Source organism: Pelodiscus sinensis, chromosome 1, assembly GCF_052426305.1.
Source record: "Pelodiscus sinensis isolate ZL-2025 chromosome 1, ASM5242630v1, whole genome shotgun sequence".
In the NCBI taxonomy this organism is placed as follows: domain Eukaryota; kingdom Metazoa; phylum Chordata; order Testudines; family Trionychidae; genus Pelodiscus; species Pelodiscus sinensis.
Genome location: NC_143052.1, coordinates 174446376 through 174472996, shown reverse-complemented (window position 1 = coordinate 174472996; position 26621 = coordinate 174446376). Strand labels below are relative to the sequence as shown.

The following is a 26621-nucleotide window of genomic DNA, read 5'->3' as shown; positions in this document are numbered from 1 at the left end:
GCATCAAGTATAAACTGGGAATCTTTGTAAATTCGTACTTTTTTTCTTCTCCCCTGCCATAACATTTTGTGGACATCAGATTAGGAAAGTAGCTAGAATAAAGGCTGATCCTGGACAGTATCTTCTGACCTTTCAATTATTATTAGACATCAAAGTCATTGTACTTAATGAGAGAGCCATTCATTAGACAAAAAAGTAAGAAGAAAGGTAATCTCATGGCAGTGCATCTGACTTGCCTATATTTAGAATCCCCTCACAAAGATGATTCTTTTTGGTAGCCCAAACCAGAGGCAGATTAAAGTTTCATGAGGCCTTGGGACAGAGCAAATGGGGAGCCCCTCCCTGACCCTTCTCAAACGCCTTCCCTCATTTCCACTCAGGGTCCTTTCCATCCTGCCCACCCATTATGGCCATGTTCCCCTTTCACTACTTTCTTCCCTCTCCAAAACCTTCTCCCACCACAATCCAGGCCCTGTGGTAGGGAGAGAGAGCTTCTCCAGTCTCATGGCCACAGTGTGTGTGGGGGAGGGCTGTGTGCAGGGGCTTCCCCTGGCTTGGTACTGGGGATAGTCCCATCTGGCACATCTGCTGGAGAGCAAGTTGAGTGCAGGTCTTCTACCAGGGACAGAGGCTGTTGGGAAGTGCCCCCCAGTTGGCTGGGACTCCTGGTTAATATATAACAATATATCTTTAAACAGACTTTTTCATCCAAAACCTAACCTGTTACAATTTAGAGTGGGCAATGATTAAAATGATTATTTATGTAGAATTAGGGCATGATAATGGAAGAAAAAAATACATTCACATGAAAAACTTTTGGAAAATTGCATTAATAATGATAAAAATATTAGTCTCTTCAGAGAGAGCTTTGTCACAACCTGCAGGGAAACTATAAAAATCTTCATTATAACACAGTATTCCTTGCTGAGAAGAATCCTTTATAAAGGAAAATGGAAACTTTTCAGAGGTCAACACTATTACACTCCTGTGGTGTTTATTTAATAGCTCAAATCAGAGAAAATCAAGATTCAATCTGCCTCCTCTAATACAAACTGTTATGCTTCATTATTAAAAGAAAATGGAGGCCTCCACAGTGAGAAATAAAATAAATAAATAAGGGAATATCTACACTGGGGAGTTATTTCGAAATAACTTCCTTTTTTTTTTAAATAACAAAGCAAGTGTCTATACTACCTATTAATTCAAAATAACAACTGCTTGTGAAGAGGAATAAGCTTATTTCGAAATAGTTATTTCAGGAGTTATTTTGAAATAACCTGATAGTGTAGACACAGCCTAAAAGAGTGGCATCAAGCCAATATAATGAATTCAGAGACACCTGATAAAGATCAGCTGCTCTCAACTGTTTCATTTGTGTCTTCATATCACTGTGGTACTGTTGCCCACTTAAGACAAACAATTAAAAAGAGCCAATTTTAACACATTCGAAGGGGAAGTCTTCCATATGTGCCTTTTGCAATGAGTGATTATACTTTTTAAATAACATTATAAATGAGAGCATATAAAATATCATGGGAAAAACAACTGTAGGGGAAAATTATCAATCCACTAAACCAGTTTTGTACTAAATGGAGAAACTGAAAATAAACTTAAGGATCAATCGTAAGATTCTGATTAGTAACAATGACTAAAATATTATCAAGAAACTTATTTTAAAAGGCCAAGATGTCTACAATCATATCTCAGAAAAAATGGTTGACAGCTCAAGTTCATGATATACTATGTGTTTTCTCTAAAATATGCCATTCAAGGTGGATAAAAATTAATGATTTAAAAAAAACAACAACAGGATTTTAAAAAGTAAATCAGATTTTTTAATTGAAAAAAAACCCCATCAATAAAAGACTAACTTTCTCGTTTAAAATAACAGTTACAATTAAATGTTCTAGGGCTTTATTTCGAACTACCGGGTCCCTGCCATGTGTAGACGCGGGCAGTTAGTCCGGACTTGTAAATTTCAAAAATGGCGACCGGCCGGGAAGAAACAAATCAAGCATGGGATATTTAAATCCCAGGCTTGATTTGCAATTTCGAATGCCTACATTAGCCTCCCTAGTTCGAACTAGGGGGCTAGTGTAGACATACCCTTAGAGACTAACAAAAAAATGCAGATGATATCATGAGCTTTCATGGGCACAACCCACTTCTTCGGATGCTTATTAGGAGAAAATGATGTGGATGAAGATGAGGATATATTTGAAGAATAAAGTGGATTTACTTTTCGCAATGCATCATTTTTCAAGACTCTCCCTATGACTTTTTGTATAACTGTGATTTAACAAGTAAATTCCTAAGCTCTGTACTATGTTGGATGCTGTTTTAGCTTCACAAATCCTTATGGCTTGTTTAATTAGTTAGCTAGCTTTAGAATCTATCACGCAAGTATGCAGTACAGAAATCTGTAGTAAGAGAAATCTAGAGTTGCCAGTTGCCACTGAGTGTCATTTTCTCAATTTATATTACATAATACATGCCCATTATTTTGGAATAGCATGGTCACAGTCCAAAATGGTGATGCCAGAAATCTAGTTCTCAATTTACTTCAGCATAACTCAGGTTTTCCCTAAGGAATCCCGTCCTATGCTTTTTTCAGTGGGTCTCACTCCAAAATTAAGAGCAATCAGTCTTAGCTTTTTTTGTAATCTAGTGTCAGATCTGCATCAAAATGAAAAATGGGAGTGAGGAAGATGAGAGCTTGTTGTAGAAGTTTTAAGGACACTGTACATTTACTGTTCTGAGGACTTGTCTGTTAATGTAAATAACAGTGGAAAATTTTTAAAAAGCTTTTAAGGATAGCCATCAGCTGGCAACACAGGAGACTACTGCAATTGCAAATGTGAAATACAGGCAGTCCCCAGGTTACGTACAAGATAGGGACTGTAGGTTTGTTCTTAAGTTGAATTTGTATGTAAGTCGGAACTGGCGTCAGCCACTGCTGAAACTGATCAGTTTCAACCGCGGCTGAATCTGGATGCCAGTTCTGACTTACATACAGATTCAACTTAAGAAACCCAGGCGTCCCCAAGTCAGCTGCTGCTGAAACTGATCAGTGGCTGATTCCAGGAAGCCTAGGGCAGAGCAACTCTGCCTCGGGCTTCCTGTGGTCAGCCGCTGGTCAGTTTCAGCAGCGGCTGACTTGGGGACGCCTGAGGCAGAGCAGCTGGGGTGCTGCCGGGTTGGTCTGGAGAGGCGCTGCGGGACCAACCAGGCAGCCCCCATCTGCTCTACCCCAGGGGTAGGCAAGAAAAGCTTGGTCTGCTGAGGGGAGGCACTAGCTGCACCCCCTTCCCCCCCAGCAGACCAGGCGGACAGGAGCAAAGCCGCGGAGCACGCCCGCAGCAGGACAGCCCAAGCGCGCCCGGGCTGTCCCGCTGCGGGCGTGCTCCAAGGCTTTGCTCCCCGTCTCCCTGCAGACCAGGGAGACGGAGAACAAAGCCGCAGAGCACGCCTGCAGCGGGACAGCCCAAGCACGCCCGGGCTGTCCCGCTGCGGGTGTGCTCCAAGGCTTTGCTCCCCGTCTCCCTGCAGACCAGGGAGACGAAGAGCAAAGCCGCGGAGCATGCCCGCAGCGGGACAGCCCAAGCGCGCCCGGGCTGTCCCACTGCGGGCGTGCTCCGCGGCTTTTCTCCGGTCCCCCTGGTCTGCTGGGGGGGGTTCCAGCAAAGCCGCTGGACCCCCCCAGCAAACCAGGGACACCCGAGCAAAGCCGCCGCCTGGGCGGCTTTGCTCGTTTGCCCGGAGCAAAGCCGCCCAGGCGGTGGCTTTGCTCGGGTGTCCCTGGTCTGCTGGGGGGGTCCAGCGGCTTTGCTGGACCCCCCCCCCCGCAGACCAGGGAGACCGGGAGAAGCTTTTCTCGCCCCGGAGGACACGGGTGGCGACCCGCCGCCCGTGAGCTCCGGGGCGAGAAAAGCCCCGTTCGTAAGTGCGGATCCGACATTAGTCAGATCTGCGTAAGTTGGGGACTACCTGTATGTATGTAATATTTAAGATTTAGTTTAATAAAATGTAAGTGCTATTGTGTCTGTGTGTATGATTTAGTTCTCACCATTCCTAATGTACTGCTGCCACATCTGAAACATGACACAGGTACCAGTAATGAGTATTATGTATTATTGCCTAAATTAATAAAAATCAAGATATCTAAAAAAAATTACATGAAGTATACCCTCTTAGATGTTATAAAATTCTGTACTGAGCTGTAAATTAATGTTTTAGTGCTCTGATTTGCACCATTGTTTGAAGAAATGTGAAGGAGTATCAGTGGGAAACTTGATTTAAATAAATTTATTTTTTGACTATTTACATCACATTGATTTAAATCAATCCACCATCATTCCAGGACAGATTTTCTTAACTGCACATACAAATATGCATGCAAAATTGCAGACCTAGATATTGCTCCTGAGAAGCTTGAAGCACATGAGTAATTAATTCTATGTATGTGAGCAATCCAATTCCAGGTATTGCTTATGTACATACAGTGCCTCACCAGCTTAGCTCTTTTCAGAATAGAAGCACATGCAGTGGTCTGTTGCAAAGGGGCTTTATACTGAACTGTCACAAGATATAGGATGTTTAAATCATAACATCATTTTACTGAAAAATGGTTTTTGTAATTTGTAGAAGTTGCAAAAATGTTTTTCGTTATAATTTTTTTCCCTTTCTGAAGCTCACAGTTTGGACATTTTGTACCATCAAGGCAGACACACACAATTCAGATGGGGATACATTGGGGAGAGTCAAAAACATTTTGGAATGGTTTTTCATGTCAATATTTGTCATAGCCATCTTTGTTGCTTGTGACAAATGCAGCTTTAATAACCTCATCATTTACTGTGGCTGCAAATGATAACATTGAACTATTTCTTGATTTTCAGGTAGTCAGCTAGCTTCCATTTCAGCATACATCAGATGTAGGAGCAAGAATGGAGGTTGGATTTTAAAATCAGGTATCATGTGCTATCATGTACTATCAATGCCATAATCTGTCTGGAAAATCTCACAGACTATAACTGAGTTCTGAAGAGGATTTTTACTTTGTTTATCTAAATGCTTATAAGTCTGAAGGCTACTAATTAGTGATGGAACAAATCAAAACAACAATTCACAAAGAGCCTTGTAAATGCATTATTTATGAAAAGTAAGGCATTGAAAATATTTTTGGACTTCATTTCTCAAGTAAGGTATGTAAATAGGTCAGAGGAAGTTGGGTAGGGAAGGAATGAATTTGTTAGTAGATTTTAGTAATGCATCTGATTGTATTTAACTCTTTGAAAGACTGAACAAAGAATAAAAAGCCATACCTTTTTTCCTTACCCTCCTCTCAGCAAAAGATTTTTAGCAACAAACATGGAGAACCTTTCACAGTCTGAATGACTGTCAATGAACAAAACAATAGAGCTGAAAGCCTGTTTTACATTCAGCAGAAATTGATCTAAACTAGTATCAACTAAGGATATAATATAGTCATTACATTAGCCTACATTTGTGCAATCTTATACTATGCACATTAAACTAGAAAAACATCCTGTATTTAAAAATAAGCAGTGGAAAACAAACACACCTCTTGTCAGTGCTGCATTATGAATAAAAACTCTCTGAAACAACAATAAACTGCATCATAAACCATACTATAAGAAAGAAAACAAAAGCAGATTTTTTTTACAGCTTATGCATATAATGCTGCTGACAACATTCTTGGCAATTTCAACCAATCATCTGATACTTGAATTTGCTTCCATATTTTTTATATCATCCAACTGTGTAAATCCTTTTTGTCACAGAAATTTCATAAACCTGCTAAGAAATGATTATTCAGCTAATGTGGTTAAGTAATTTGGGAATAAAGAAAAATATTTCCATGCTACATAACAAATAGCTGATGTTTAGCAATCACTGGTGAATGCATACTTTCTTGAAAAGATTGAGAAATTGATGAAAAAATTAATCTCATCTCCCTTTTATTTAACAACTCCAACCAGTGCTAAAAGTCCAAGTTCAGTCCATTAGTTTTCTTCCACTGCAAACTAGGATGCTCACTCATTATGGGAAAAACTGGAAGCTTCTCTAGTAGTAAGCACTGCTTTATAAAAGAAATAAATCACAGTATGACACCAAACCAATAGAAGAAACTAAGTAGTACTTTGAAAGGTCAACTGTGCTCAATTGTTTCATTCATGTCTCCATATAACTGTTCCCCACTTAAAGAAAACTATTAGTAGATATTATTTTATAACTTAAGGAACAGCTTTTATGTATGCCTATTAAAATAAGCGATTATCATTTTCAGTAAGGTTCCAAATATGGCTATGCAAATGGATTCGGGCAAAGCATAATAATAAAACACAACCTTTGAACTGGTTCTATTAGTATTACAGAACATAGAATGGCTCCCTACTGCCTGACCAACCACAATGTATAGCACATTAATTATAACACATAGGTTAGCAGAAAATCATGTCTCATTAGAAAAGATGCTGAAATAAGCATCTGCTGTCTCATACAAAACAAATATTGATCACAACTGTCAAATCTGTTACAGTTTTTAAGCACAGTCCTGAACAATCTAACCTGGTATGATTACTTTTACAAAAATCCATTGCTAAATACATGTCCCACACTTATTTATTTCTGTGCTAGAGGGAAAGAAATGTGCACATAAAACTCCAGTCCAGATTTTCTTTCTGATGTCCTAGCTACTGTAGATGTGATTATATCAAGATTTGATGTTTAGCCAATTTTTCAGTTAAGAGCATTCTCTTCAAGATAATAAAAGCTGATAAAATGTCCATAAAATCTTGTAAAATGCCATTACTGAGGTCCCATAAATGTAAAATTGCTAGTATAGTTTTGGGATTTACACCCTGTGTTGTCCCTTTCACAGAAGCAAACATGCACAAAACCACTGTAAATAACCTCTTGAAATCAGATAATATTCTGACAGCTCAGTTTCACTGACAAAAGGGACCTGGGCAGAAGCCAAGAGGCCCAGGTGCACTGTGTCATGCCAGTATTTAATGCAGTCTAATATCAGATAGATGCTAGTGAGAGAAAATACTCAGAATAAAGTCAGATAATAGCATGGACAACCACTCATTGCAAAATTACTTCTGCTCATCATGCTGTGAGCTTTGTATTAAATTTTTCTGTCAAGTGGTAGGAATCACAGGGAGAAGTGGCTCAAAAACCCATTCTTGTAACCCTGGATAAGGATCTATAATATTAGGCTTTCATATGATAATGGCAAATGATGCCCCTCTTTGAAAAATTTCTGACTGGTAATGAAAGTCCTAATCAGATTGTTGTTGCTGAGAACCAGGAGGTGGGGAATAATGCTTCTGACACCCCTTCGTTCCCCTCCTCCTTTAGCGAATTTAGCAAACTTGACAAGATGGGTATGTCTTCAAGTATTTATCTTACATGAATTTCCACAAAGCCCTTCAGTTGTTTATAAAAATCAGAAGGTGGTGGTTTAATAAAAGCTGGGCCACCTGAGGCATTTTCATTAAAGGCTTTCTCCAGACAACATCACAATGTTTGCATTATCCTCCTTTGCTCCCCAGAGAATACAAGCATTACCTTTTCAGCAGGAGTCGATATTGTGTGTGAAGGCATGAGAAAAGATGATTACATTTTGCTTTTTTGTGCACAAAGTAACTAACAATACTCACATTTGGATTAAAATTCAGCTATATTGTTGGTTACCATATGAATGCTAAATTGTTTCCGTGAGGAAAAAAAAAAAACAAATTGGAGGAGTTATTGTTCCATTATTTTAATGAAGATTTTAATCCAGGCACACATTATTTTCAACTACTGTACCTATATGTGCTACCTTTTCTGTTAAATAACGGCTGCAATTAGCCTATTAGGACACTACAGAAAACAGGTGCAGCAGAGGCATTCATAAGGGCTGCCAAGTATGGAAATTTAAAATGATTAATTTCCTCAACATATTTAGCAACAGCAAACACAAATCACTGATTTTTTAAACATAAAAACAGAGAGGTTCACTGACACTTTCACCTGTTTCAGTGGACTTACCATCTGTGTAGACGTCTCTGCGCAGATGTCCTGGCTGGTGTTTTTGCTTTTTGGCAGGTCGGACCTTTTGTATTACAACAGCACTCATGTTACTGTCAGTAGACACAGGGCTGGTGGGCCTAGGGCAGTGAGATGCATGAACATGTCTACGGCCTGAAAAAAATAATTACAGAACAACAGAATGTTATTTTACTTTCCAAAATAAGAGACTATATTTCCTCTCTTTTTAAAATGAGAATAACATGTAGACAGACGTTCTAAAACTGAAGCTATTTAATTATAATGTTACATTAATGTAAATCTTCTAGCATCCTTACTGGTGATATGGTCTAAAGCATATTTTAACAAACTGAAGAGATATGTTAATCTTCAGATTAATAAACAGGCTGAATTAATTTCCCAGAAGTTATAACTGGTTTGTTTCTAGTAGGCCTCCCTCCAGGAATCTGAACTCTGTGACCAAGCAGGAACAGAATGCTTTATCAGCTCAATAGCTTGCAATATTTATCAAAAAATGTGATTAATTTCTTCTGGTTTGGATACTAAAGAGGTTCACTATGAAAGAACAATGAGCAGGGTTGCATATGCATTCAGCACTACCGTGCTGGATCGTTAAGCAATAAGTACTGTATATGAAATACACCAAATTGTTCCTAGCTCCAAAATATGAAAAATCCCTTTGGTACGGGGTGTCCGACCTACACCATCTTTAAAGGGCTTAATAAGGCTGAGAAAGGTTCAACTAATCAGCTGAGAGGAATTACGTGGCTTAAAAAATTGACTGAATGACAACAGGGCCTACCTGAAAAGGAAAAGGCGGGGTTAGGGTAAAGCCAGAAATCTGGTAACAGAGAGGAGCTGTAGGAAAATAGTCTGTAGTCACTCCCTGGGATAAGGCAGGTTTGTTTGAGAACTATACAGACACGGTATTCAGGGAGAGGGGAGTTTGGGGACTGGCGAACTCAGAGGAGGAGTGTAATGACAAGGCTGGGAAAGGCAGCAAGGTCCAGAATGGAATAGACCATTTGGAACCCATGCTAGAGGATGGGCCAGGTTTCCCTAGCACCTACTGGGGAAGTGGCATTGGCTGGGCAGTGAGTGAGAAGATGGCTTGAACCTGTTCATTAGAAAGAAAGGGGGAGGACGTGTGATTTGGCCAGATGGCCAAGTCACAGACACAGAGAATCTTGCCTCACTGAAAGCCAGGAACAGTAGGCAGGGCACATGTTAAGAGGTGAAAAAGAGGTATCAGATCTGAAGTCAGCTAATCCCCTGTGCAACCTAGAGTGATCCTCTACCAGTGACTTGCAGACCATGTGAGATGCTAATTTGCATTTCCTAATACTGTTTTATATATGAACAGTGCCACTTTTCTAGTGCTTGTATTCAGGTAAATGCCAAGCAAAAAGCAAAAAACTAAAACCCCAAACCCCAAGTCATAACACTTTTTAAAATATTGCTAAGTTTTGATTTTTACATCAGTAGTATATAAAAATATCCATTCCAAATACTTATACAAAAGGATGATATTCTGGTCTTATTTCAGTCAATGCAAGTTTTGCCACTGACTGCAATGGAGCCAAGATTTCACTGAAAATGACTAGACTACTACTTTTTTTCTTATGATGAAAACCCATGCTGAAACAAAGGATTGCTAAAAACTAAGTGGAACTTAGAAATGAGAGAGGAATCTTGTAGCTCTATGAAGCTGGTGAGGACAAAACTAATAGAATCCCAGTGTTCTGGGTCTGGTGGCTATTCAGGACTGGTAAGATAATCACAGATTGCTTTGAACTGTGGCATTCCTATTTATCAGCGGAAAAAATGACACTAACCCATTCAGTAAGCATGAGGCTTACTCAGATCACTGGTTACTCATATTCAGTTAATCCTGATATCTAATAGTGTTTGTGTTCAAAAATGAAATATTATTACATATCTAGTGTTGACCAGTGGAAAAGCCTAATGTAGCTTCTTCATAATTTAAGAGCAATTTATGAAATGACAGGTTACAAATTATGATGCTGAACTATTATGATGCAAACAGAGACTGAAGATATTCCCCAATAAGATTACAATGAAATACCTAGCAACAATATCTTAAACATGATTAAAATTATTCTTAAACTTACAAAACCTAGAAAATAAAGTGTTAAAGCTGAAACGCTATTCTTTCCTCATTCTAGTAGACATGAATAAACTAACACTCTCATATGAAATAAGACCAAAAAGATTGGGATTGTGTACTTTACAACAAGGGCTATGTCTATACTGCAAGCCTCTTGCGGAAGAGTAAATGCAAATGCAGCGCTCTCATTTGCATTTCCTTTTCCTTTCCCTTTTGTGCAAGAGGTTTTTGTGCAAAAAAGTGCTGTATAGCTCTCTTGCGCAAAAGGGAAAGGAAGAGAAAATGAAGCCTGTGCTCCTCCATCATCTTGTCCCTTTTTTACGGGGCAAGGGCTAGTACTCCTCTGTCTTTCTCCTCAGCTTCTTTGCCAGTGATAGGGGCAATGCCAGCTAGTTGGTGGCGATGACTATGTGCTATGCGCCTATACTCAGTGCCCACTACTGACTCCAGGTGGTGCGCTGGAGCCAGTGTCAGGACCAACTCCATGAAAAGTGCTCTAAGTTCAATGTCCAACTCCTTCTTAGTCCTTGGCTTAAAGGATTTACAAATTTTACAACTGTTGCTGACATGAGCCTCACCAAGACAGTGCAGGCAGCTTCTATGCCGATCACTGACTGGAATACCCCGTTTGCAGGAATTACAAGGTTAAACCCTGAGGAAGACCCTAAGTGGGGCCAAAGTCCCTTAGGGGACCAACTATACTAAACTATACAATAGGTTAAACTAACTGCAGATAAAGCTAATGATGGGGAGAAGCAACAGTAGAGGCTGGAGCAGAGCTTTGCTGGTGCACAGCAAGAAGGAACTGAGGCTACGTCTTCACTGTATGTTTTTTGTGGTAGAGGAAATGCAAATGGAGCACTCATTTCCATATCTTGCATTCCAATTTGCATTTCTTCTTCTGATCCTTTTTTCAGAAGAGGTTTTTGCGATAAAAAGCTCTGTGTAGATGGGGCCATTTGTCGGAAAAAAACCCCTTTTGCTCAAGAGCCTGTAAACCTCATTTTTTGAGGAATAAGGGCTCTTGTGAAAAAGGGGATTTTCTCTAAAAATGGCCCCATCTACACAGGGCTTTTTATCACAAAAACCTCTTCAGCAAAAAGGATCGGAAGAAGAAATGCAAATGAGAGTGTAAAATATGCAAATGAGTGCTCCATTTACATTTCCTCTTCCGCAAAAAACACACAGTGTAGACGTAGCCTGAGAGTGGGGGAGTGCACAGTGCCCCTTATACAATGCCAGAGAGGTGCCACTGCAGGGTTCACTAGTGGCGCTCCCCTACAGGTACTGCTAGGGGAAAAACTTCCATGCTTGTGGTGAGCACACACACCTACTATGGAATGGACATGAGCAAGCACTCAAAGAACTTCTATTCTCCCTGTCTCATAAGATAATAAAGAGGGTCATTCAGTGAAATTAAAGGTTGAAAAATTTCAAAATCAGTAAGAGAAAATAATTTAAATAATCTGCAATTAGATTGTAAATCTCCTCACCACAAAGTATCATTGAGTTTAAAAGAGTAGCAAGAATAAAAAAGAAACTGGATGTTTATATGGATAACCAAAAAAATCCAGAGTTATAATAGCAAATTCTAAACAAAGTGTTTTTGAAAGGCTCTACACCACCTTTCTTTAGGGAATAAACGACCTGTAAGAAACTTCCCTCAGAACTTGTTATTCCAAACTGTCTACTTCTTCTGGACTTTTAGTGCCTTCTCCTGAATCCTTTGTTACCAGCCACATGAGGAGACAGACACTGGACTAATGAAATATGGTAATTCCTGGGTCCTTTACATATGATGTGCGTAGGGATCATTTTGCAAACAAGATTAGTTTAAAATTGAACTTTCTATGTTGGATTTCATTGCTTAGATATACTCTATTCCCTTACACCCTTATATTGTAATGTTTAAAAACAAAGACAAATGTTTCAATTATTTTAAGGGCACCCAATATGAGTAACCATGTAACTGCATAAATGTTCAGTTCAGACAACATGAGTATGTCCAAGTTATAACAATCCCAGGATATGAATTTTGTTCTAAGGAGCTGATAGAGGAGGTATCTGAGCCTATAGGGTATGTCTACAATACAGCGCTAATTCGAACTAACTTAGTTCGAATTAGTTAATTCGAACAAAGCTAGTTCGAACTAACGCATCTAGAACTAAAAACTAGTTCGAATTAGCGTTTTGCTAATTCGAACTAGCGCGTCCACATTAAGTGGACCCTGAAGCGGGGTTAAGGATGGCCAGAAGCAGTGCCGGCAGGTCATCAGAGGAGGACTTAGAGCGTGGAGATGCTGCCTCAGGCTAGCCGAGGGCTGTGCTTAAAGGGTCCCGACCCCCACCCCGGACAGACAGTTCTCAGGGGTGCCCCGCTTGCAAAGCAGTCCTGGCTTGAAGTGCCCTGAGTGTCTACACTGGGCACATCACAGCACTCGGCCATCAGCCCAGCTGCACTTGCCGCAGGCTGCCATCTGGGGAGAGGGGGCAATTGGGGAGCTGCAGGAGAGCTTCCACCCCCAGAAGCCCGCAGAGCCAGCCCAATCCTCCCCATCGGGGGCTCGTGCCCCATTCCTCCCTCACCTCCTTCCACTTACCCTTCCCTAGCCCCTCTTCTTGATGTACAAAATAAAGATAACGTGTCTTCCAAAATGGAATCTGTCTTTATTGAACAAAACTGGGGGAGACTGGAAAAAGGAGGTGGGAGAGGGGAAGAGAGAGGCTGGGAGAGGGGAGGGCAACTAAAATGATCAGGGGTTGGGAACAGGTCCCATATGAAGAGAGGCTAAAGAGACCTGTGGAACTCCTTGCTGCAGGAGGCTGTGAAGGCTAGAACTGGAACAGAGTTTAAAGGGAAGTGAGATCAAGTCATGGAGGTTGGGTCCATGGAGTGGTATTAGCCAGGGGGTAGGAGTGGTGTCCCTGCCCAAGGTTTGTGGAAGGATGGAGAGGGATGGCACGAGACAAATGGCTTGGTCACTGTCTTCGGTCCGTCCCCTCTAGGATCCCTAGGGTTGGCCACTGTTGGCAGACAGGCTACTGGGCTAGATGGACCTTTGGTCTGACCCAGGACGGCCATTGTAAGCTCAGGGCTCAGGGTCGGGGGTCTCAGTGGACCCCCTTGATTCTCTTGCACACCTGCTCCTGGGTGGCCAGGCTGGCAGCTCTCCTGCCCAAGTCGGCCACTTTCCTGTGCCTAGTGCGGAGATTGTGGACGAGGTCCACGATGTCCGCACTATCCCAGGTGGGTGCCCGCCTCTTGCGGTCCCGGGCAAGCTCCCGGGAGCCGCCAGCCTGGTCCAGGGAAGAGGGGGAGGGCTGGGGGGCATCGGGTGGGTGGCTCGATCCGTGCCAGGTGCAGGGTCTGCTGGCTGGGTGCTGGCAGGCTTGCACCTGGCACGGGCACCATAGCCAGCCTGTGCCTCTTTAAGGGGTCCGGGGCCGGGAGGGGGGCAGTAGAGTTTCCCTGGTGTTGGCCAGAGTGGCCACCAGGGAAACCTGGGGAGGGCTAGCCTCCCACTAGTTCGAATTAAGGGGCTACACACCCCTTAATTCGAACTAGCTAGTTCGAACTAGGCTTAATCCTCGTGAAATGAGGATTACCTAGTTCGAACTAAGCGCTCCGTTAGTTCGAATTAAATTCGAACTAACGGAGCGCTAGTGTAGCGCCTATGAAAGTTAGTTCGAACTAACGTCCATTAGTTCCAACTAACTTTGTAGTGTAGACATACCCTAAGCTATCATCTTTGAAAATCATGGATGTCAGGAGATTCCAGAACACTGGAAAAGGGCAAATATAGTACCCATCTATAAAAAGAGAAATAAGAACAACCCAGGAAACTTCAGACCAGTCAGTTTAATTTCCGTGCCATAGAAGATAATGGAACTAGTAATTAAGGAATTCATCTGCAAGCATCTGGAAGATCATAAGGTGATAGGTAACAGCCAGCATGGTTTTGTAAAGAACAAATCATGTCAAACCAATCTAATAGCTTTCTTTGATAGGATAACAAGTCTTGTGGGTAAGGGAAGCACCGTGAATATAGTGTATTTAGATTTTAGGAAGGCATTGGACACATTCTCGCCTGACCTTCTAATTAATAAAGTAGGGAAATATACCCTAGATGGAGCTACCATATAGTGGGTGCATAACTGGCTGCACAACTGTTCTCAGAGAATAGTTATTAAAGGTTCACAATCATGCTGGAAGGGCATAACAAATGGGGTTCTGCAGAGGTCTATTTTGGGACTGGTTCTGTTCAATATCTTCATCAACAATTCAGATGATGGCATAGAGACTATGATTATTAAGTTTGCAGATGATACTAAGGTGAGAGGGGTTGCAAATGCTTTGGAGGGTAGGGTCAAAATTCAAAATGACCTGGACAAACTAGAGACACAGTCTGAGGTAAATAAGATGAAGTTTAATAAGGACAAATCCAAGTACTTCACTTAGGAAGGAACAGTTTCATACATACGGAATGGGAAGGAGTACTGTCATAGTGGACCATAAGCTAAATATGAGTCAACAGTGTGACACTATTGCAAAAAAGCAAACATGATTCTGGGATGCATTAAATAGAGTGCTGTGAGCAAGACATTCTTCTGCTCTTCTCTAAGCTGATTAGGCCTCAGTTGGAGTATTGTGTCCAGTTCTGGGCACCACATTTCCAGAAAGATGTGGAGAAACAGGAGAAGGTTCAGAAAAAAGCAACAAAAATGATTAAAGTTCTAGAGAACATGATCTATGAGCGGAGACTAAAAGAATTGGGCTTGTTTGGTTTAGAAAAGAGAAGACTGAGAGGGGACATTATAGAAGTTTTCAAGTATCTAAAGGATGTTACAGTGAGGCAGGAGAAAAACTGTTCTCCTTGGCCGCTGATGATAGGACAAGGAGCAATGGGCTTAAATTGCAGCAAGGGAGGTTTAGGTTGGACATTAGGAAAAACTTCCTAGGTGTCATGGTGGTTAAACACTAGAATAAATTGCCTTCAGTGGTTTTGGAATGTCCATCACTGGAAATATTTAAGAGCAGGTTAGACAGACATCTCTCACAGATGGTCTAGATGGTACTGGGTCCCGCCATGAGGACAAGTGTCTGAACTCCATGACCTCTTGAGGTCTCTTCCAGTTCTAGTGTTCTATGATTCCATTTTTTCTCCCTCTCTGACAGACCACTGTCCAGATGAGCCTTTATCTGTATCACTGATTCACTCTTGACTCCCTCACCACACTCTAAGGGCATGTCTCCAAACTCCCGTTTGAAGAGGACTACATTAATGCAAACTAGGAACATTTTTAGTTTGTGCCCTTTGGTTCTCACTGTTATCCACACACACATAGTCCAAACGGTGGAGCTGTATAGACACAACCTAAGAGAACAATCATAATTTCAGCTGCGTTTGAATATTAAATCAATTAGTCTTTTTCCCCCCATGATTTAGCACATGGGTTTCAGTTTTGCAGCCACATCTTGGACAACTGATTTTATGTAAAACCATGTTTAGCACCAATTAAATTTAATATCACGAACTGGACTGTTTAACTGAAATGCTTTCCCCACCTCCCAACCTGGAGATCTTAAGGAGAGTTAACTGCCTCTCATTTCACATCAGCAAATAATACATTACCTGCTGGAAGAGCAGTAGTGTAGGAGATAATTATGTGGGTATGCAAGTCAATTTTCTGAGCGTGTTGAATTTGTACAAATATTAACAGCGAACGGCGTGATTAAATGTTATTTAAGAAATTCAGGGATAATCTCTGGATAAGACATGACATGATGGCAGTTTTTCTTTTCTGTATTCCCAGCCAAATGCACCATGCCTTCATAGAACTCACCTCCTGCAGCATCCTGCATTTGACGTCTTGCTACTTTAAGACCAGCATATTCTGCTGCTGCAGCAACAGCCTGTGCAAAATCTGCATCAGTAAAAAATGATCCATCAGAAGAGCTAACACTGGACCGTCCACTTGAGATGTTGTCTTCTTCTGATGCTGAGCCCCAGCCATTAATCATGGACCCTGTTACAGAGCTTTCCAAATCCCCAACACTTGAGGCAGGTGTTTGTTCAAGGCCACGCAAAAGTAGCCTTCTGTTCTGCATCTTGGCAACCTCTATGTCTGCCTCATCCTCTTCCTCTTCCGGTGCATCAGTATCCATATCTGAGACTAGGGGTCCTGAAATGTAACCGTAGGTATGTGGTGGAGAGATGGGCCTTGGAGGAGGTGGAGGGCTCACAGGCTGTCTTCTGCATGTAAACACAGTGTTAGAAATTATTTAAGTTGCACAAGATAACCAGACCAAAAGAAAGTATCCTGGTAGAATTAATCTCTTACAAGCCAACCAATTTGATTTATCATTTTAAATTCCCAGGTTTTAGATTTGAAAGTAGCAGGGTTCTACTTTTTTGTTAGAATCAGAGATGACTGACAGAGCTACACAATCAGAAATCAATCAAAAAAGATACTGGCCTTCTCTTATGGTATGTTACATACAGGGCATGTCTAAACTACATCTCTCTTTCGAAAGAGGGATGTAAATTAGACATATCAAAATTGCAAATGAAGCTGGAATTTGAATTTCCTGTGCTTCATTTGCATAATGGTGGCTGTGCATTCTTTCGAAAACAGGTATTTCGAAAGTGAGACCGCCGTCTAGATGCGGTAAATCTCATTTTTGAGGAGTACAGGATCTTTCGAAAAAGGGTTGTTTTTTTTTAAAGAACCGTGCCTAATCGGCAATTTCACTTTCGAAATACTCATTTTCAAAACAATGTGTGGCCGCCATTATGCAAATGAAGAATGGGAAATGTAAATCCCAGCTTCATTTGCAATTTTGATGTGTCTAATTTACATCCCTCTTTCAAAAGAGGGATGTAGTCTAGACATAGCCTTACAGTCTAATGAAAATGCGCTCACTTATGTATACATTTCCTTGTGTTTCATAATTTAGCTCATGTGCAGTTAAGGCAAGGGGAGTGACAGTTCAGGACAGAGCTTAAAATTACATTAGGAAATGAACACCTGGAAGCGTGAGCAAAAGATGTGACCGGAGAAAGTGAATAAGGAAAAGTTATTTACTTGTTCCCATACTGTAAGAACTAGGGGCCACCAAATGAAACTAATGGGCAGCAGGTTTAAAACAAATAAAAGGAAGTTCTTCACACAGTGTATATTCAATCTGTGGAACTCCTTGCCTGAGGAGGTTGTGAAGGCTAGGACTATAACACGGTTTAAAAGAGAACTAGACACATTCATTGAGGTTAAGTCCATTAATGGCTATTAGCCAGTCCAATGGGTAAGGAAAGGTGTCCCTAGCTTCTGTTTGTCAGAGGGTGGAGATGGATGGCAGGAGAGAGATCATCTGGTCATTACCTTTTCAGTTCACTCCCTCTGGGACACCTGGCATTGGCCATTATTGGCAGACAGGGTATTGGGCTGGATGGACCTTTGGTCTGACCCAGTATGGCTGTTCTTATATATATTGCCTTTGAAGCTTCTTACTACCAGGGACAGTACACATCTACAACGTAGCAAACTGGACACTCTAATTTACAATATTTTTTCCTTCTCTTTCCCCTCCGCATCCCCCTCTCTTTTTCTGCTATTTATTGGTACCCTGGATCTCTTAACTCCATTCATCTGAAGAAGTGGGCTGTGCCCACAAAAGCTCACGATACCATCCACACTGTTTGTTAGTCAAGTGCAGAAAACTTTGAACAGAATAATCTACCATTTCCTTAAAAATATTTTAAACACATTTCTGCTTGTTGCCTTAACTATGGAAGACAACAAGAGCAGTGATAATTAGAGATATTTGAATCAAATAATCATTTAATAGAAATGACAGAGGCCATAGCTTTGTGAAAAGAAGCTTCATTCATCTTTGTATAGAGCCCCATGTTGGCTAAATTATATTGATTTAATAAGGAGTCCTGGCAAGATATGTTCTTGTAATATATCTGTCTACCAGTCTTCCTGTTCTCTGGGTTGCTCACTAACTCATAAAGGAAGGATAACAGAGAACCTGGGCATGTTCATGGGCTTACAGCAACTAGATGACAGTGACTCTGGCTTTAACAGTCACAATGTCTCCTATCTCACTGTGCTTGCCCACTCTTCCAGAGCAGAGCTCTCTATTTCAATCTGCTGTAACTCACTGACCAGACAGACGTTACTGCACGCAATCATCAACACAGAGAGCAATGTTCCAGCTTCCTGATTCCTGGGGCCCACAACACACAGCATGGCTTCAGAATCATTACAGAAAGCTTTAAGGACTGGAGAGGAGTGCAGCAAGGAGAATAGGAGAAAGCCCCCTCTGATAAGTAAAATTTCCATTCTCCAAACAGATTCGAGTTCAGAGACTCAAGATATAACAACCTTATAGATACAATATTTCAGATATGAGTATTTGATACCAATTTCGCTACATGCTCAACTTATTTCTCTTCCAGATATTTTTATTGTTTGCAATGATGCATATTTTCAGTTAATTGAGAAATCTTTGCACTGAATACAAAAGTACGTGCTATTTGAAATGTGTTCTTAATTAGAAAGAAATGTCACTCTCCATGAACCTAATATAAATTTCTTTCCAGAATGGACTTCAAGTGCTGAGCACACTACAATGAACTCCTCAACATAAAAGTTCATAGAAATGCCAGGAAAGTGCAATATGCAGTCAGGCGGCCTTGCTGATCATAGCAAGAGAACTTACACAAAATAGTGGCTTCATTTTAATAAAAGAAACAGTAAATAGCTAAGAGACAACACTGGATAAGCAAAAGACACATAACCAGGATAGCCCAACTAACTTTCTTATTAGTCTGAGTCACTGGCAACTTTGCAAAGAATGGAGGCAATAGCATTTATCCTCTACTGATGTTTATCTAACCACATTTAATAACAGCAAACAGATGTGTGGGATATTTCTTCCATTGCCTACATTACAAATACTCATGCCCCAGGAGCTCAGTGGTGTGTCCTTTTAGCCACCTCTCAATCATATTTTCTTAAATTTGATAATACATCTGTGGCGCCCACCTCCCACTCCTCATGCTGAGAGAAATATTCCAGTTTCCAGCTGGCTGCTCTTCTTTGCACATAGTATACTGGTATACTCTTACTGCATCACACTATTCAAACCAGAGAACCTGAGTATCTGGGAAGCAACACCCAAACAAGAATTAAGCTGGCACTCCCTCCTTTTCAACTGGGCTACGTCTAGACTGGCCACAAATTCTGGAAAAGGGATGCAAATCAGGTAAGTCAGCATAGGGAAATCCGCGGGGGATTTAAATATCCCCCGCGGATTTAAATAAACATGTCCGCCGCTTTTTTTCCGGCTTGGGGAAAAGTCGGAAAAAAAGCGTCTAGACTGGCGCGATCCTCCGGAATAAAGCCCTTTTCCAGAGGATCTCTTATTCCTACCAGTCTAGAAGTAGCCCTGGTGTATGTGGAAGCGAAAGAAGGAATGACAGTCATGAGGAAGAAGAAACAGGGAAAGTCACAGAATATGAGCCAGGGTAGAGAGGAAGAAACAGGAACACTGAGGAAAAATGGGGGATAAAATTAAAGGCAGATTTTAAGCCATTTTCAAAAAGCATGGCCTAACATATCACAATTGACTTTACAATAAAAATGGGCAAAATAAAAATAAAAAAGTTAATAGTTATTCTTTTTCTGGAAAAACAAATCTATAAAACGCTGCATTAAATAAATAATGTTCAAGCAATTAATTCAACATGATGATACTTCAGAAAAATATTGCTTTGAAGTAAGTTCAGCAATAATTAATTAACAAGTGCTAACCTGATTTTGGAACAATAAGCCTAGAAATTGTTGAAAATAATGAGAGATTAAATAAAACGAATGGACTATTAAACCTAATAGGTGATCATAAATTGAATACATAGAAGTCAATGGGAGAATAAAGCTATAAAGAATATATTCTTGGATCCAAAATCTGTATTATTGCAACAAAACAGCAAGCTAAACAATAGTCACATTTTGTCAGAATTCAATTTTTTGACAGAAGCTACAAGCATACTGACAGATGATAGATTAAAAAAGGAAGAAAAAATTCTCTGCAACAAATATAGATCTTATTAATGTCCATCTTTTATTTAAGAAAATGAAGGAAGGTGGGATCATTGAGGAACTTTCACAAGCAGTAATTTACTGCAGTACGATTTATGAAAAGAGGAAAACCTATAGGTTATATAAATTATATATTTATATATATTCACACACATTGGTGACAAGTTAATTGCACAGTCACTATGAAATAATGCAAGCTATTTTATGTTAATAATGCAGTAAATCTATTGGAAACAATGGAACTGTAATTACATGGTAAACTGTGTTAACTATACCACTTTAGTATCCTGATGACTGTGCATTTAACTCGTGTCGGCACTGTATGTACTGTACTAAAAAATGACATACTGTATTTCCTTCCATATTATAATATTAAAGCAATTTAATTACCTATCTCTGTGAAAATAAATAGTCAAATCTTACCAGATTGTAAATCAGGAGAGGGCAATAAAAAAAAAACGGCAGCCCACAAAGTTAGTCTCTGGCAGGCCACCACCACTACGTTTACTTGCGTCTCTGCAGGTACCGGAGGATCATGGCTCTGGTTGCTCGCGAATCACCATTAGTGGCCAATGCAAACGGTGGGAAGTGTCATAGACCGAGACTGGCAATTTGTGGCCAATGAGAGCTGCAATCCTCTGATACCTGCGGAAGCACAGGTAAACATGGAGGTGGGAGCCCATCAGGGACTAACCCTGCAGACCAGAATTTGCCCCTGTTAAAAATTAAATATAAACACAGTAAATCATTTGGGTAAAATCCTGGACTCTTGAAGTCAACGTGACTTTTGTCATTGACTTCAGTGGGAATGGAATTTCATCTGCCAGCTCTCCATATTTGCAGCAACATACCTACGGTCGGATTGGTGTTGTATATGGCCTATTTCCTCCTGACAGTCCTGTAACATGGGCTGCAGTTCTTCTTGGGGTGAGGGTGTTAGAGTGGCAGTAGACTGATGGCTGTAGGAGACAGCTGCAGGAGAGGAAGCTGCTCCTCGGACTGGAGGCGTGGGACCTCGCTCATCATCTTCTTCTTCCTCTAGCTCATCCCGCTGTAGATACATCCTTGCAGGTGGCACTGGACATGGAATTTCTTGGTCATAACTGAGAAATAGTTTTTTAAAAAGTGAGGACTATAGCTTAAATTATATTTGTATTGCATCAAACAAGTGTACCATACACAACAGGGCTGGAGAACCTTTTTTGGGTCAGGGGTTCCTGACCCACGGAAAATTCAGTCGGGGTCACATACAAATGAGAAGCAAAGTGGCCCCCGACTGAGAAGGAAAAAGAGAAAGACACGACATTCCCCACATTCTCTTCATACTCCAGAGCCTAGGCAGGCCTAAGATAGTAGATTTTAGGTTCCCCACCCCTGATATATAACTATATAGCCAGGCAAAAATCACACTTTTTATTGTCCTCTCTTCATAAAGGGGTCATGGAAAGATCCTGATCCCAGTGAAGTAAAAGGGGCTTTGCTATTGGCTTCAGTATGGCTAAGATTTCATTTCCTAATAATAAATGTAGATATACCATCTCATAGAACTAGAAGGGACCTTGAGAGATCATCAACTCCAGTCTCCTGCCCTCACACCAGGACCAAGTACCATCCCTGACAGATTTGCCCCAAATCCCTAAATGGACCCCTCAAGGATTGAACTCAAAATCCTGGGTTTAGCAGGCCAATACTCAAACCACTGAACTGTCCCTCAATCCATGAGACCTATAAGAACCTAAATTAGTTGCTAGGTGACAAAAATGGCTATTAGGGCCAATTAACAAACAGAAAAAAACAATATTAGGTAAATATCTTATTCAGTGAATATTATTATTCCTCAAATAATGTATTTGAAAAACAGAAGTTGAGTTATATAGCAGGTAACATGCTAAAATCCAAGCCACACAGGGCTTCAGTTTCAGAACAGGAATCACAGCTGGTAAAGATGCATTGACCTAAGGCTATTAAAAGCCTTCTTTGCATTTACTAAGCAATATTATATGTAGCTCAGGAACATCCAAAATGGACTGAAGGAATACTTAGCTACCATGTTGGCAGAGCACAAATTAGATTAAATTAAATCAGTTTGAGCTATATTGACAGCAAAATGATAAAAGGATTACTTGTTCATTTTTCTTACCTTTCATCCACAGAAAGACTGTAATCTTCACTATTGCTGTGGGGAGGAGGGTGCGCTGGGGGGGGTGGAAGTAGATCTGCCCAATTCATGCCAGCCTGCTTGGATGCCTTAGGGGTGCGGGCACCCTTCTTATGTCCTTGACTCCCTAAGAATAAACAATAATATATTTTTTAAAATGCTTTTAATTATCTCCTTCCACCTAATTACTTTACCATCTGCCCTGGAGGTGGCATGGAAAGGAATCAGGGCTCATTCCAGTTTCTACTGAATTCAATGTGGATTTTACCATTGTCTTGATTGGGAGTAAGTTCTAGTCCTTCTTCTTTGTGTACATAATTTCACAATTGCAGTTTCATTGTAAAACCAATTATTCCAAATTTTGCTGCAATTAATTTTAACCAGAAACTCTGATGCAGCAAGGACAAAACACACAGTCTTCGTGATTTAATAAACAGCTAAATGCAATTAAACCATAAATGATTTTTATAAGCAATATAAATAAGAATGATCTTCCCATAGCTATTAATTATATTATAGATTATGAACTAAAACACATGAGCTGTAGACGTATTTTCCAAAGTGCCTTTCTATTATTTAATTGCTAGAACTTAAAATACAATAGGATACAGATATGATCTATTAAAGTTCCACTGTTCCATTGCATTAAGTCACCGAATATATGCAATTTGTATATGTCTACTGAAATGTTTTAGGGACAATGAAATAACTAATTTTAGTCTGAATGGAAAATGCAATTGAAAATAATTGCTAGAACAATGAAAATAAGCTAAAAAAACAACCTGATGAAATATGGTGTGAAAGTTTTCAGATGCTGTTACTCTGAAATTATGGCTTACTGTAGACTGATGTAGCTTTAAGAATCCAGCATTACTGTCCAAAAATTCAGGTGCTGAATTTTTATAAGAATATCTGTAATCAAAACTAGCTCTACATTTTCTGTGTTAATTTGTATACTTTGCCATTTCTATTAATTTACTTTTTGAAACCTATTATTAGTTTCATTTCTTTTTTTAGTGACAAATTTCTTCTTCATATTAACTTCTTTAGATAAGCAAAAGTAGAATTTTTCTCTTAATACCTGGTATAGTTTACCCTATGCACATAATTAAGGATGTTGACGTTATTGTGTAACTGTCTCCTATACTGTGTTCCTAGAAACAATATTTCAGCATATTACTGCTCCACATTGACTGCTTTGTGCCAGTAGGTTTTATTGTTTTACTGGTACATCAGTGCTGTATTGTGTCAAGCAAGGCCCTAATTGCATTTTATTCCTTATTCTTTGATATATGTATATACACACACATACAGGCAGTCCCCGAATTACGCGGATCCAACTTATGTCGGATCCGCACTTACGAACGGGGCTTTCTCGCCCCGGAGCTCGCAGGCAGCGGGACCACCCAGAGCACAGCGGTCCCGCTACCTCGACCTCCGGGGCGAGAAAAGCTGCTCCGGGTGCCCCTGGTCTGCTGGGGAGCGTCTCCAGCAGACCAGGGACACCTGGAGCAAAGCCGGGGAGGCGGAGGGGTCCCGCGCCTCTGAGGCTTTGCTCTCGGTGTCCCTGGTCTGCTGGGGGAGGGGAGGAGGCGCAGCTAGTGCGCCCCCCCCTCCCCCAGCAGACCAGGCTTTTGTTGTGGACCCTGGGGTAGAGCAGCTGGGGTGCTGCCGGGTTGGTCCTGCAGGGACCTACCTGGCAGCCCAGCTGTTCTGTCCCAGGCTCGAGATTCAGCCGCTGTTGAAACTGATCAGTGGCTGATTCCAGGAAGCTGGGGCAGAGCAATTCTGCCTCCAGCTTCCTGTAGTCAGCCCCTGGCCAGTTTCAGCAGCAGCGGCTGAATCTGGAGCCACTTCCGACTTACATACAAATTCAACTTAAGAACAAACCTATAGTCCCTATCTTGTACGTAACCCGGGGACTGCCTGTATATATATACATATATATATATATATAAATATATATATACACACACACACATACTAGATTTAGTACAATTAATTTATTGCTCTGGCACCTTGCTTCATTCCTCCTGGAGTCCTTGGTCTAGGGCTATAATTTGTCATTGTTATGAATGCCCATATTAAGTGTCAGCACAATAAATATTGCACCCCCATTCTTAATTCACATGTGTTCATATCCCCTGAGATGCATTTCAACTCTCAATGCTTTAGAAGTGGGATTCAGCAGATTCTGTTGCTGTAGAATTGAGCAAGCTGCCCACTCCCATTAGGTTCTTTCTAGGGATTCAGGAGGCTTAATAGGCTTGCTATTCTCACCCCAAACAAACAGTTAAAGAGTACCAGGCAGCTGACCTGAAGACAGAAAATACAGGACCTCAATTACACTAAAACACATTTACCCTGCCACAGTACTTAGGATAGTTAGATTAAGATCGACACAGCCAGGTTAGACAATTGAGCCACCCCAGAGAAAGGAAAAGGTAACAGAGAACAAGATTCACTTGCAAGAAAATCTTTTGCAAAAGGCTCTTAGAACTTTGTATATGAAAGGCACTGTGAGAAATGAAATTCTTTAATTCTGTATTGTCTAAACCTATGATACCAGTAAGATTAGTTTTGATAAACAGTCACTGAGCTGGTCTAAATAAAAACAGAGGGCTTTTTTTCGGTTCTTTCTACCAATTTGTATGGTATCTGAGTTGAAAAATTACAGATACAAAATTTACTGAAATTTGTTTTGTTAGGTATAAAAAGTGTTCTGTTATTTAGAGTAACTGCAAAATACTGTAATAACATAGGTTATTTTAGTTAATGGCCAGAGGGAAGGGATTATGGTACCTTTTCAAAAAGAGAAGTTTGCACTATATCTTGCTTGCTTTGAAATTTCCAAAAAGGATTTTGTACAGAAAAGTCTGAAGCCAATATATCAAACAGTGGAGGACCAAGTAAGAAAATCCAAAGTATTCTGCAGTATATGGATTTTACAGATCCAGATGGCATTAATCAGCTAGCTGATGCTTAATTATACGTAATAAAGATGACGCAACCAGAAGTTATGGAAGTTAATTCTGACCCCACAGAGTTTCTGTTGTATTTCTTCCAATGGGAGATATGGACGCTCAGCAGTTCTGCAAATCAGGTCATTAATACTGAATATAGATACAGTTCCATCAAAGATGGTAACATTATTAATCTTCTATATATATATTTAAGAAATGTCTGTCTGTCCAAGAATTCCTCCTAAATAGTAAGAGCTAGGATCACCAAATTTGATAGGCAGCTTCCTCTTGTCCTAATATAAAGCAAGGTCAGGGTTTGATTGTGCCAGGAAAACCACAAGTGCCTGTAATGGTAATGTTTTCCCTAACTTGGAAAGGGAGTGCTCTGAAAAGAGAGATGCTATATTGAGAGTGACCACTGCAGGCAGCAAGTGTGGGGGACATCTATACTGCAGAGTGACCACTGCGGGGCAGCCGCACTGGGCAGAGTGGCCAGCTGGGATTGGGGCTCCACATGGCGGCTCCCCGCACTAGGTAAATGGTTCTCCTCCCCCAAACTCTTTCCCCCTAACCCTTAGCGGCAGTGCCACAAGTGGGGGAGCCCCATTGGCCAGCCACCCCACTGTGGCCACACTGCTGGCTGCCCTTCCCCCAGAACACTGTGGGGAGGAGGGGTTGCAAACCATGGCCTGGTGGCCACCCTCACCCTCAGGACCTGCTGGGGGGGGGTGGAAACTGTGTCCCAGTAGTCCCTAAAGACTCCAGGGGGAGCCAGGAACCACCTTTCCAGAGGAGACCCTGGGGTATGTGATCCTGGACAGCCCACGGAGCTGCCCCTGAAACACCAATTCAGCCCTTGAGCACCGTTGCTTTGCCCCTCCATGGCTCCGACCCTGACCTGACCCAGGGCTGAAGCCAGGAGCCATGGGGGCAACTCCAACCCCAATCCCAGGCAATGCTGGGTAAGTCTCTGAGTACAATATATTTTAGAAATGCGCAACTCTGTCTATCTGTCCATCTATTAGTCCATTTGTTCAAGAACTCCTTCTAAATGGTAAGAACGAGGGCCAACAAATTTGGAATGCAGCTTCTTCTTCTTCTAACTTAAAGCAAGGTCAGGGTCTGGTGAGGCAAGGACAATGGGATGTGCCTAGAATTTGATTGTTTCTCATAAAATGGAAAGGGAAGGGTCTGGTAGGAG

The 26621-nt window shown here is 41.0% G+C and overlaps 1 protein-coding gene across 7 annotated transcripts in view; it reads right to left on the bottom strand.

Moving 5' to 3' along the window:
* ROBO1 (roundabout guidance receptor 1) overlaps positions 1–26621 on the bottom strand; it is a 1014318-nt gene that overhangs the window by 12970 nt on the left and 974727 nt on the right. For all 7 annotated transcript variants that reach the window (XM_075909735.2, XM_089773438.1, XM_089773439.1 and 4 more), the window contains 4 exons: positions 22440–22584; positions 21151–21402; positions 16037–16446; positions 8065–8217 (listed from right to left, as the gene is read on the bottom strand). In XM_075909735.2, the coding sequence (XP_075765850.1) occupies positions 8065–8217; positions 16037–16446; positions 21151–21402; positions 22440–22584 (960 nt within the window). The remainder of the gene's footprint in view (positions 1–8064; positions 8218–16036; positions 16447–21150; positions 21403–22439; positions 22585–26621) is intronic.